The sequence below is a fragment of the Bufo gargarizans genome, chromosome 3, assembly GCF_014858855.1.
Source record: "Bufo gargarizans isolate SCDJY-AF-19 chromosome 3, ASM1485885v1, whole genome shotgun sequence".
NCBI classification, from domain to species: domain Eukaryota; kingdom Metazoa; phylum Chordata; class Amphibia; order Anura; family Bufonidae; genus Bufo; species Bufo gargarizans.
This window is the reverse complement of record NC_058082.1, coordinates 233,270,673-233,284,982: the sequence shown is the minus strand read 5'-3', so window position 1 is coordinate 233,284,982 and position 14,310 is coordinate 233,270,673. Positions and strand designations below refer to the sequence as shown.

Sequence of the window (14,310 nt, the reverse complement as noted above, 5' to 3'; positions counted from 1 at the left end):
TGTTTATGACCCCTCAGTAGCTCAGAGATAAGGCACAAAGTAAAAGTGAAAGTACCAGTTGCACAGCTAGAAAAACAGTTAACCCTTTGTGACAGAACAGCTCCATTTTTAATAGGGGGCCAATTGAAAATAGATTTTTAGCCAAAAATGAGTAGCATGCAATCATAAAAAGATTTGCCTCAGAAGGTGTACATAGCCTTTAAGAGTACTTTCACACTTGCGGCATATGATTCCAGCAGGCAATTACGTCGCCGGAACTGTCTGCCGGATACGGCAATCCGGACAGAAACGGATCCATTTGTGAGACAAATCTGGATGCGGGTATGTCTCACAAATGCATTGCAATAACGGATCCGTCTTTACGAACAAATTGAACTGGTATTTATTTTTTTCTCATTTTTAAAGGTCTGTACGTATGTGCCAGATCCGTTTTTATGGAACACTTGGGGCCGGATCCGGCATTAATGCATTTCAATGGAAATTAATGACGGATCCGGCATTCCGGTAAGTGTTCAGGATTTTTGGACGGAGATAAAACTGTAGCATGCTGCGGTATTTTCTCCGGACAAAATATGTAAGAAGGACTGAACTGATGCATCCTGAACGGAATGCTCTCCAATCGGAATGCATTAGGATAAAACTGAAGTGTTTTTTTCCGGCCCTGTGACAGAACTAAATACCGGAAAAGAAAAACGCTAGTGTGAAAGTACCCTAAGTTGCCTTATTTCATTATAAAACAATATAAAACCAATTCTTATCTCTGTTTTTTTCTTTTTTTTAAATAAAGATACTTCCCGTCATTATGGCTTCAGTAGGGGTTTTACCTGCTCTAGCTTCCCAGACTCCTGAATTGAATTACAATTCTGTATCATTATTGGGCAGCTCCTCTGTTGTATAAGTGGGGAGATTTGACATCCAGGGGTATGACAGATTTTAACAAATTGATTTATGGAGTGGCCGAGCTAATGTAAAGGATAGATAAAATGTAATTATATGCGAAGTCATTGTAGTGTTTGTCACCTGTTATGCGTGTCAGACTCCTGGGTGTACGCCATTACATATATGTACATGTTGGGAGGGAAATGGGTTTGTGGTTGTTCATGTTTGTTGCTTTTACATGGTTATTGTGTTGCTTTGGGTGGGAGGCTGTAATTTATCTGGGGGTCAGCAGTACCCTGTGAACATTGCCCATTCCCTGCCTTCCTGTTAGCTGCCGAGCATGGAAGTAGTCTGGCTGCTTGTTCTCTAATCCTATGACATCTGCAAGGCCCCGCAGGAAGAAGCCAGAGAGAGGCAGACGGACTTACATACAATAAGAGGAAAAGATAGAGAAGAGCAAGAGAATCAGATAAGCATGGTATGTGCTGTTGTATATACATATATGTGTAGTACCTTGAAGTTTTTTTTTTAATTTGTGTATACTTGCAATGTATTTAGTGCTACAATATTGTTCAGTTGCAGCCTTGCCACACTAAAAATGAAAAAAGAATCCATTGAGAAACTTTTTTCATTTATTTTTTTCTGGGTTATTGAGACTTTTTTATAGTTAGCAGATATGTAGAAAAATCGGGCGGCACTCACCAAAATTTGAAGTAATATTCTTTATTCCACGGATAAAAGCGTAACAGGCATAGGGTGGACCACACACTGCAGGCAAAGACTTGGGGCCACAAGTGTTTGCCTGCAGTGTGTGGTCCGCCATATGCCTGATACGCTTTTATTCAGTGGAATAAAGGACATTACTTCATATTTTGGTGAGTGCCGCCCGATTTTTCTACATATCTGTTTACATTCGAGGGACTGTGAGGTGTTGTCGAGGTCCGGTCACAGCTGATCCTGTTTGTTCGATTGTGGAGGAGGCTGAGCAGTGCCACCCCGCCTGTGCTCTTCATTTTATCATATACTTTATTATAGTTATACTGGCATAACTTTTATTTCAAGTGTTTTAAAGCTTATTAAAATGTTAAAGGGAACCTGTTTATACCCTTTTCTCTGAATGCAGCATAACATAGTTACAGACACACTGATTTAGGAGATTTCAGTTTTTGTGTGAATATGTTTTAGTTTAGCAGGACTTACCTGTTATTTGTTGCAGTGTGCTGCCATTACGGTGATGTGTTCAAGAGATGCAGGTTCCCCTCACCCACCCGCCACTGAATTATCGCTTTCTGCCTACACAACTAACCTCTAAGCTCTACACAGCAGTCATATTCACACCTAAGTGACAGACCATTGAAATCATCTAACATAGACAGGCTGGCAGATTGCTTTTAAAACACTACCATTTGTTTGTGTATAAGATTTTTCACACACACACAAGTAAATGTTATTGCTCTTTTGTGACCTATCCCTACGGCCCTCCAGCCATTGCAAAATTAGAACTGCCAGCATGCCTGGACAACCTACAGCTATCAGGGCATGTTGGGAGTTGTAGGTTTGCAACATCTGGAGGACCACAGGTTGGGCATCCCTGGCATATATTTATTCTTCTGGCGTTAGATAGGATATCCCCTCATTTATTTATTTTTCTCAGGAAGGCTAATTTGCATAATTTTGGCTTTCTGGGAAAGATATTCAAATTATCTTTTCTTCTAAAACGGAAAAGAATGCTAATCTTTTCTCATGCCAGCCGAATTAAGATATGTGATTTGCATATACTCTTACTGGAAACCAAGAGTAGTGTCGCCTAGCATACAATACTCATGCTTATTTTCCATATCCCTAATGATAAAGAATAACCCAAGAGTGCCCCACAAGGCAACCAAGTAAGACAAGTCTGTCTTGAGACATACTGGTTCTCTTGTCTTTCTAGAAAGAGAACTAGCTTGCATGTTTCATTGAGAGAAGTGTAAGCTTTGTAGGATGTTGTAAATATCTTGTTTTGGTTGAAGATTACTTTGGAGGTGTCTTCATCTGAAGTTGATCCAAAAAACTGGAAATAAAATTGCAGAAGGTATTGTCTGTCTTTGCAATACTGATGATGTATCCTGAGGTGAATAGAAAGGAGCTGTCCCATTCAAGTGAGACAGCAGAAGGTATTATTATACTTGCTTACTGCTGCACAGTAAGTAGATACACAGTAAAGAGAACACAGCAGCATTGACTGCTGCACTATTTTCATACAGTGGATTGGCAGAGATTCTTTCCTGCCTTTTAAACAGGCGTATGTAGCAAAGCTAGAAAAATAGCTAATCCTGTCTTACATCTGCAGCTAGTTATTTCGGGACAAAAGCCCTTAATCAGAGAAAATCAGATAAGAACAACATTTCAAATTGCAAAGCCTTAGGAGGAACTTCTGGATGGGTACTATATCTATTATGGAGACCAGTTGATATATGTGATGACTATGGAAGGCTAAACAACACTCCTCTGAATTTCTGGGTAAAATGCATGCAAATAATCATGTCTAACATCTGCAGGTTTAGGAAAGCTAATTTAAATATCTTTCCCAGAAATCCGGAGGGGCATCAACTGGCCTACAATACTGTGCACATGTACTTAGCATAGTAGTAGTGCCAACGTCTGGAGTACAATACTGCGGGCGCGGCGTACCATGGGCTCTCCATAATTAGAAAGAGTACCACTTAGACAACACGTATAAATTGTTGAGAAGTTTGGACCGAATCCCGAACTGGTAGAACTAATTCACCCATCCTTAATACAGTAGTATATCTTTGATTTTTAAATTGACCTTTTACCAACATTTTCGAATTTTTATATAAATATATATCTTATGTAAAAATATGCAACTTTGCAGCTTGGTACATAATTCTTATTCAGTGCTGCATTCAGAATTCCTCAGACTGCAGAGCTTAATTCTCTTTGTTCATTGTCAGACCGAAGCACATCTGTCACTTTAGTGAAGTTCCCAGCACCTGGACTCACCTAGGCGCTAATAAAAACTTCAGACATTTTGCTATGACATGTCAAAAGTTTTATGAAATGACGGTGAAACGTTACAGGCATTAACTAAGGCTACTTTAACACTAGCATTTTTAATTCTGCGGAATTTAAGAAAATGCTTTCGTTTTGTCACCATTCACTGTCAATGGAGACAAAACTGAACTGAACGAAACAGAATGCGCCAGAATGCATTCCGTTCTGTTTGGTTGTGTCCCCATCGCAGACAGAATAACAGCGTTTTTCTGTCCGCAATGTGGTGCGGAGCAAGACGGATCCGTCCTGACACATTGGAAAACGGATCTGTCCCCCATTGACTTTCAATGGTGTTCATGATGGATCCGTCATTGCTATATAAGGCATAATACAACCAGATCCGTTCATGACAGATGCATGCGGTTGTATTATTGTAATGGAAGCGTTTTTGCAGATCCATGACAGATCTGCAAAAAACGCTAGTGTGAAATCTTTCGCCTGTGGTTTATTGTGTAAATGACTATGGCAGAAAAATCTACAAAAACCTGACATTGCTGTCAACAAACCATGCAATAGTTCTAGTAGCACCCAACAGAATTGTCAATTTAGCTCATTCAGCTGGACTGCAATACAGACTATAACTCAATTTCAGTAGAAAACAATTAATTACATGTTTACAAAGTTCTTAGAAAGAAAATATAAAACTGTGTAAAAATGAAAAAAAAAATTGTTACACAAATAGCTTTCTACTGTGGTTTATTGCAAAACTGCATGTACTTTTATTGTGGTTCTCACAAAGATTATCCACAATTTTAATAATTTTTTATGGTTTCATCTATTTAATGGTCACTAACTTTTAAAACAACCTTGCATAAATTCATAGTACATTCAAGCGACTATAAGAAACTTTGTTATGTACAGTCATGTGAAAAAATTAGGACACCCTTTGAAAGCATGTGGTTTTTTGTAACATTTTTAATAAAAGGTTATTTCATCTCCGTTTCAACAATACAGAGAGATTAAAGTAATCCAACTAAACAAAGAAAACTGAAGAAAAGTCTTTTCAAGATCTTCTGTAAATGTCATTCTACAAAAATGCCTATTCTAACTGAGGAAAAAGATAGGACACCCTCACATGTATTCCCTCTTAAATTGGCTCAGATCTCACACAGGTATATCACACCAGGTGCACATAATTAGTAGATCGTTACTCTGCATGTTGAATGAGGCTTGCCCTATTTAAACCTCAGACATTTAGTTTGGTGTGCTCCTGACTGTTGAAGTGAGAGTGAGCACCATGGTGAGAGCAAAAGAGCTGTCAGAGGACTTCAGAAAAAAGATTGTAGCAGCCTATGAGTCTGGGAAGGGATTTAAAAAGATCTCAAAAGATTTTGAAATCAGCCATTCCACTGTCCGGAAGATAGTCTACAAGTGGAGGGCTTTCAAAACAACTGCCAACATGCCCAGGACTGGTCGCCCCAGCAAGTTCACCCCAAGAGCAGACCGCAAGATGCTAAAAGAGGTCTCCAAAAACCCTAAAGTGTCATCTCGAGAACTACAGCAGGCTCTGGCTACTGTTGATGTAGAAGTACATGCCTCTACAATCAGAAAGAGACTGTACAAGTTTAACTTGCATGGGAGGTGTGCAAGGAGGAAACCTTTGCTTTCCAAGAGAAACATCGAGGCCAGACTGACATTTGCCAGAGATAAAGTTGACAAAGACCAGGACTTCTGGAATAATGTTCTTTGGACAGATGAGTCCAAAATTGAATTATTTGGACACAACAGCAGAGGACATGTTTGGCGTAAACCAAACACAGCATTCCAAGAAAAGAACCTCATACCAACTGTGAAGCATGGAGGTGGAAGTGTCATGGTTTGGGGCTGCTTTGCTGCAGCAGGACCTGGTCAGCTCACCATCATAGAATCCACGATGAATTCTACTGTGTATCAGAAGGTGCTTGAAGAACATGTGAGACCATCAGTTAGAAAATTAAAGCTGAAGCGGAACTGGACCATGCAACATGACAATGACCCAAAACATACTAGTAAATCAACCAAAGATTGGCTGAAAAAGAAGAAATGGAGAGTCCTGGAATGGCCAAGTCAAAGTCCAGATTTGAATCCCATTGAGATGCTGTGGGGTGACTTGAAAAGGGCTGTACGTGCAAGAAACCCCTCAAACATCTCACAGCTGAAAAAGTTCTGCATTGAGGAGTGGGGTAAAATTTCCTCAGACCGATGTCGAAGACTGGTAGATGGCTACAAGAACCGTCTCACTGCAGTTATTTCAGCCAAAGGAGGTAACACTCGCTATTAGGGGCAAGGGTGTCCTATCTTTTTCCTCAGTTAGAATAGGCATTTTTGTAGAATGACATTTACAGAAGATCTTGAAAAGACTTTTCTTCAGTTTTCTTTGTTTAGTTGGATTACTTTAATCTCTCTGTATTGTTGAAACGGAGATGAAATAACCTTTTATTAAAAATGTTACAAAAAACCACATGCTTTCAAAGGGTGTCCTAATTTTTTCACATGACTGTATCTTATTATCAGTTATCAGCAGCCAAACACTTTGGGTAAGATTTGTCTTCCCCATACTCAGGTTTTCTGGGATAACCCCGGTTTCTTTGCCACCATTACCACCACACTACTATCAAAGTGGTGGGGAGTGGGGGGGCACCACCCGCCGCCTTATATCTATCATTATTTATACCAGTTTTCTGGCATAAATTATGACTGATATCTACACCAGCTTTTAGCTACATACATTTCATTTTAGGTCCATGGACTAACAGGGGATCCTTTTCATTTATGATGAGCTGTGTGCCTCATCATAAATTGAGAACATTCTCCGGCAGAGCAGAAGATATAAAGACCAGCATAGAAATCTTCCCCTTTGTCTTTGAAATTCTTCCTGAATCCGTCTTGAGGCAGAGCACCTCTTGGACGTATAAGGTTACATGTCAATGCAAGGCTATGGAGACGAGAGGCTGTGAAAGTGAGCAGGAGCTGAGTGAGACAGGAGAGACAAACAACCAGAGAGGTAGCACAAAATAAATAGTTTCTGTCTCAGCTCCAGGTCAGTACATTTCTAACTTGTGTTTCATAATCCTGGGGCTGCTTCTGAATGAGTAAGAGAATATTAGGGAGCAGAATCTCCTCTACTTTCTGTGTGTAATGGATGACAGGTGGTCTGTACCCACTAGATCTGGGAGAATTGCAAACTAAATATCTAGCATAAAGAAAAGAAAACAGGTAAAAATGACAGACACAAATCATGTAATGGCTAAAAATAGTATTATTCCTCATATAAACACTAAAAAAGTCACAACTATGACTATCACCCGTCAAAGGGTATTGTTATTGTAGGCAGTACATATACTAGAGAAATTCACAGACTACCTCTAAAATAAAACATAGCCTTTAATAAATATACATTAAAAAGTAACCCCCCCCCAACAACATAAAGAAGGTAATAAACATACATAATATAACAACTGGGTAGTCAGGATAGGGCTCTTGTACATAAAAAGTTTGAGTCCTGCCCCTGTCCCTTCGGTCCTGCCTACAAATGGAATGGCCATCCCGACAGGGGCGATCCCGTATTCAGGAATGTCCTGAAAGCCCCTAGATCACCCGAGCAGAGGGGCGGCCCACCGTGGTGGTATAACCTAGAGCAAATATATTTGATGACCTAACCTAAATGCCAAAAACAAAAAACAATAATTATAGATATACAGATTATTCACTAATAAAATGTCAGATACTCTTTCCACTCGCAATTAAGCAAAATATACAGTCACCAATAATTAGCAACTTATTGCAAACCAACTCATGTAATGTCCCGTATTCTGATTCCATAGTCCTTTGCAGTTTAAGGGCTCATCAGGGGACCAAAAAAAAGTAACACCGTGAATAGTGCTGCCCTCAAGCAGTGGTAACCACGATATGCTTATCCAAAAGTGCAATACTGCAAGAAATAAGTCACCAGTTATAGTGGCCAGTAAATCATCCGGCCCCCTATTATGCAATAAGCACAGATGTACCAATACATGAATCACTGAAAACCATGGCCATTAAGTCATCTGGCCCCCTCCTCCAATGCAATCCTCCACAAATGTAAACATCAGACTCCTGCTATACTGATAAATAGCCTAGTGATACTTGCGCGTCCCATGGTTAGAGACCGAATCCCCCTAGTAGCACCGTTTCTGGATGTAGTGCTGCCCAGGCGTGGTGGAGAGCGCACAGCAGTATGGTGTCCAAGATGAGATAGTGGGAATATATAAACACTTTCACTGCAAAAATAACCCTTTTAAAACATAACCTTTAATAGATATATTAAACAATAAAACCTCAAAGTCTAGATGCAGGTATCAAAATTAGCTAAATCAGGGGGGCATCCTAAATGACTAGGGGTGACAAAAAGAATACTCGGCTACTTACACACAACTGTAAATTCAGGTTCCTGGATAATGGACTCTAAGTACTGTGGTGTATTAGTGTTGTGTAGACCATGGTGCCAACCAGAATATTCATCTCAAATGGCATTTGGTATTCTTCTAGGTTTCACATTATATTCCTTGTATTCCATTTAATCCTGTTCTTAGTGACAGTTAGGCTTCTTTCACATGAACGTATTTTCTTTCTGTGTCCGTTCTGCTTTTTTGCGGACCGTATATGGAACCATTCATTTCAATTGGTCCGCAAAAAAAGGAAGGTACTCCGTGTGCATTCTGTTTCCATATTTCCGTTCCCGCATAAAAATAGAACATGTCCTATTCTTGTCTGCATTACGGACAAGAATAGTACTATTCTATTAGGGGCCAGTTGTTCCGTTCCGCAAAATACGGAATGCACTATCCTTAGTGTGCTGTCTGCATCTTTTCCGGACCCATTCAACAGACGTCTGAATGGACCCAAATGGATATTGTGCAATCAGGATAAAAAGAAGCAGCACACTACGGTGTCTTAGAGCAATTAAGGAATGCAGCAGTTGTATCAAACACCACGGATCCCACGTGGTCACAGAACAATTGAAGAAAAAAAAGGTGTTACAATAGCATCTCCAACGATCTCCTTTATTATAGGTACTTCAAAGCACATGTGCAACCAGACAATGCAACGTTTCAGCTGTCCCCAGCCTTTGTCAAGCATACAATACAAATCAATTAATTCAACATATAAAAAGTAAAACACTTATACCGCCCCCCGACAGTCTACTCCAATCATCGATGTGTGGGTAGATACCTGCTGTCCAAAAGACTATCCCATTGGGCAGAAATCTCAATGCTTACTTTGCATAGTTAATGATTGCTCCTATGATCTTACCTCAAAGAAGTTATCAATGCGGAATGTCACGGCACACTCTCAGAAACCTATTGGCGTCCATCAAACGCTACCGCACATGTCAGAACACAAAGCGTTCCTCCGTGTACATGGCAGCCTTGCTTGTGAGTCCAGCATCGCGGGAATTAGCGAGATCACGTTCGCGATCACATGTTCATGCCTCCGCATCACCAGACTTCATCCCGGTCACCTGACCTGTGTGTTGCGAACCGCTCGCTACTCCCACTCACCAGACGTCGCACTGCATCATGTTGCCTAGGACACGGCACATGCTTCATATTGAGTGCCTCCAATTCCCTCATAAAAAGGGGAAAATGCGCACAATCCATGTAGTTATCATAGCTAGAGTGGCCCTTATGGCATTCCGTGGTTCAATCAATGTATATAACCTCAAGAGTGAGCATGAAATATTATATAATACAATACATAAAAACCGACACAATGTGAATCTCGGGGCAATTACAATAAAAAAACATTAAAATCATCTACTGCATGTATATGGAAAAGCATTTTTTAATCTATACATGAATACATAGAGGAATAGTCTAATCGATCCCTGCAACTTGAACTTCAAAGTTTTTTTTTCCTCAATAATTTATCCTTATCACCACCTTTTCTAAGTGTCCCCACTGCATCGATAACTCGGAACCGAAGTTGGTTGATAGAATGTCCACACTCGACGAAATGTCTCGCCACTGGTTTGTCCAACATCTTCTTTCTGATTGTACTCTTGTGTTTATTGATCCGTTCCCTGATCTCCATTGTGGTCTCCCCCACGTATATGAGACTACAGGGACATTGGATCATATACACAACGTATATGGATCTACGTACAAGTGAAAAATCCATTTATCTGAAATGTTTTGCCACTATAAGGATGTGAAAACGTATCTCCCCTCATGATGCTAATACAATTGCAACAGGATAAACATGGAAAATTGCCATTCTTCCTGGGGGCTAAATACCTTTGTCCTCCTTCACGTGACCCTCTAACATCAGTTTTTACTAATTTGTCACGTAAATTGATATTTCTTTTATATGCCATTATTGGGGAGCTTTAAATTCCTTAATCTCAGGCAATCCCCTCTGTAAGACATGCCACTCCTTCCTCAAAATTCTGGTAATATGTCCACTATGCTGCCCATGCACAGACACAAATGGAATTCTTTCACCTGTTTCATTGCGAGGGGATCGGTCGAGTGTGGATTCCCTATCAACCAACATAACTTTCTCCTGGGTTCTCCTCAAAAGTTTCCTAGGGTAACCTCTTTCTATAAATGTATTACACATCTCATCTGTTCTCTTAGAAAAGTCGTTATCATCAGAGACAATTCTTCTCATGCACAAAAGTTGGCTCCATGGTAAGGAGTCAACCATACGCCAAGGATGATAACTGTCGTGTATAAGTAGGTTGTTCCTATCTGTAGGCTTCTGATAGAGATCAGTCCTGATCTCCCCATCAATCACATAAACTAATACATCAAGAAATTGAAGTTCTTTCTCTGATACTGTAACAGTGAACTGTAAACCAGGGATGCCCATATTCAAATGGGCATGCAAACTGTCCAGTTCATCTGTAGTACTGTAAAGGGGGATATTAATTGCCAATATTTATGCAAATATCAATAATTAATGTTCGTAAATAAGAGGAGTCGTCTATCGATGACTCCGCCTATTTATACTTTTATAATAATAGCACACTATTCCTTTGCTTCACACTACCCGCTAAACTAGCTGCAAGCGCCTAACTGAGCTAGCTACCGCCAATAATTACACGTTACACAGTAGGTATAATACAAATAATACAAGATATTTATTATCACCTACAGTACACAATATACACAATACATAACCAATAATACAGCACTAAATACACTGTTCAATCCCAGGTTCCACCCACAAACTAACTATACAATACACTTACATACATTCATTAGCAGCAACCCACCCGCCTGGCTACTCACTGTCCCTACGGGGTAGAAAGGGTAATACTTGCAGGCCAGGAATGTAGCCATGAGTACAGGTTCAGGAAATACAGGGTCAATACAGCCCAGCAATGCAAGGGTTAAAGCGGGGCTGTAAACCACACAATCACCGCAATGTAGGGATAATCACAGTGCAGGGGATGATGGACATAAAGGGGTTAACCCAGGGTTGGACATCAATGGTTACCTGGGTCAGGGGTATTGGGGCTATTACAGGGGTCCAGGATATCAAGGGTAAATACAGCCCAGCAAGGGTATACTGGTGCTGCACACAGGGAATGCAGGAATGCTGCAGGAGGTCAGCAGCAGGGGTGAAAGGGGTAATGTAGGACAGGGCCTGCAGGGATAGGGATTGCAATGGGATGTGTTGGTGGCAGGGACTATTATTGGCCGCATTTAAGTACATATATGTATATAGATACTTGGGGCGCATCTATATACACATATATACTCATTAAAAACCTGGGACATACATGGGCAGTTATAGGCCCATATATATATATATATATATATATATATATATGTATATACACACACATATACACACACATATATATATATATATATATATATATATATATATACCTGGGGGAGAGCCATGGCAGATACACATATACAGATGTATGCACTGCATACACACATCCTCATATATACATCTACATAAGAGGGAATATATACATGGCCATACAGGGAATATACAGTCATGTGAAAAAATTAGGACACCCTTTGAAAGCATGTGGTTTTTTGTAACATTTTTAATAAAAGGTTATTTCATCTCCGTTTCAACAATACAGAGAGATTAAAGTAATCCAACTAAACAAAGAAAACTGAAGAAAAGTCTTTTCAAGATCTTCTGTAAATGTCATTCTACAAAAATGCCTATTCTAACTGAGGAAAAAGATAGGACACCCTCACATGTATTCCCTCTTAAATTGGCTCAGATCTCACACAGGTATATCACACCAGGTGCACATAATTAGTAGATCGTTACTCTGCATGTTGAATGAGGCTTGCCCTATTTAAACCTCAGACATTTAGTTTGGTGTGCTCCTGACTGTTGAAGTGAGAGTGAGCACCATGGTGAGAGCAAAAGAGCTGTCAGAGGACTTCAGAAAAAAGATTGTAGCAGCCTATGAGTCTGGGAAGGGATTTAAAAAGATCTCAAAAGATTTTGAAATCAGCCATTCCACTGTCCGGAAGATAGTCTACAAGTGGAGGGCTTTCAAAACAACTGCCAACATGCCCAGGACTGGTCGCCCCAGCAAGTTCACCCCAAGAGCAGACCGCAAGATGCTAAAAGAGGTCTCCAAAAACCCTAAAGTGTCATCTCGAGAACTACAGCAGGCTCTGGCTACTGTTGATGTAGAAGTACATGCCTCTACAATCAGAAAGAGACTGTACAAGTTTAACTTGCATGGGAGGTGTGCAAGGAGGAAACCTTTGCTTTCCAAGAGAAACATCGAGGCCAGACTGACATTTGCCAGAGATAAAGTTGACAAAGACCAGGACTTCTGGAATAATGTTCTTTGGACAGATGAGTCCAAAATTGAATTATTTGGACACAACAGCAGAGGACATGTTTGGCGTAAACCAAACACAGCATTCCAAGAAAAGAACCTCATACCAACTGTGAAGCATGGAGGTGGAAGTGTCATGGTTTGGGGCTGCTTTGCTGCAGCAGGACCTGGTCAGCTCACCATCATAGAATCCACGATGAATTCTACTGTGTATCAGAAGGTGCTTGAAGAACATGTGAGACCATCAGTTAGAAAATTAAAGCTGAAGCGGAACTGGACCATGCAACATGACAATGACCCAAAACATACTAGTAAATCAACCAAAGATTGGCTGAAAAAGAAGAAATGGAGAGTCCTGGAATGGCCAAGTCAAAGTCCAGATTTGAATCCCATTGAGATGCTGTGGGGTGACTTGAAAAGGGCTGTACGTGCAAGAAACCCCTCAAACATCTCACAGCTGAAAAAGTTCTGCATTGAGGAGTGGGGTAAAATTTCCTCAGACCGATGTCGAAGACTGGTAGATGGCTACAAGAACCGTCTCACTGCAGTTATTTCAGCCAAAGGAGGTAACACTCGCTATTAGGGGCAAGGGTGTCCTATCTTTTTCCTCAGTTAGAATAGGCATTTTTGTAGAATGACATTTACAGAAGATCTTGAAAAGACTTTTCTTCAGTTTTCTTTGTTTAGTTGGATTACTTTAATCTCTCTGTATTGTTGAAACGGAGATGAAATAACCTTTTATTAAAAATGTTACAAAAAACCACATGCTTTCAAAGGGTGTCCTAATTTTTTCACATGACTGTATATCCCTATTGGCCATAGAAGGGGATATACATACATACCTACACATATCAATGAAGGGGCATATACATACATAAGCCCACCTGACTTCCCACTACAAGTACCATTCCAGATCATGAAAATGTTGTTGATGTAGCGCCACTAGCACAGGACCCTCCCAAAAAAAGGGGATTGGTAGACCATTCTCCCCTCCCCTTCGGCCATGTTTCATTCCTCAGTAACTCATCCATTGATTTATTAAAATGTAAATACAAACAGGAATCCAAGAGACTGACCACCATGGAACTACATCTTAGTAAACTGAGAGAATATTATAAAAATCAGAGGATCCCGAGGGGATTGAGATCTCATCTCCGCCCCAATCTTTTCCCCAATGATGTTGAATTCTGCAGGAATTTTGAAATGGCCAGTAATAGGTACTCTTTTGAATTAATGCTGTTGAATATTGACTTTCTGCACAAAGAGGTGGATTATATCAAGAAGACCTTGATTGGTCTGGATACACAGACCCAGAGTCTAATTAGTGTGGATGACTTCACAGCTCACAAGGATAAAGTTATACAACATATTCAGCGCCATAGGTCTGAAGCAGAGAGAACAAAATGGGACAAATGGTACAAAGACATTGAGGATTACCAATCTGGCAAGATTTACAATTGGCAGAATTCACAGGGACAAAACAAAGCAAGGCGTAGAAGGGGTAGAAAATTTGAGCAGGGACAATTTGGTTTCCCTACTTGTGATTCTGAATCCACAGATGAATCAACAAATGTAGGAGAGGC

General features: G+C 40.3%; 1 protein-coding gene across 2 annotated transcripts in view; it reads left to right on the top strand.

The window, feature by feature from the left end:
• Nucleotides 1–14,310, top strand: part of NALCN (sodium leak channel, non-selective) — a 759,765-nt gene that overhangs the window by 35,101 nt on the left and 710,354 nt on the right. The window contains exon 2 of one of the 2 annotated variants that reach the window (XM_044284935.1): nucleotides 1,268–1,357. The exons of the other annotated variant lie outside the window; for it this stretch is intronic. Coding sequence (XP_044140870.1) covers nucleotides 1,355–1,357 — 3 coding nt within the window. The 5' untranslated portion in view covers nucleotides 1,268–1,354. The remainder of the gene's footprint in view (nucleotides 1–1,267; nucleotides 1,358–14,310) is intronic. 2 annotated transcript variants of the gene reach the window in all.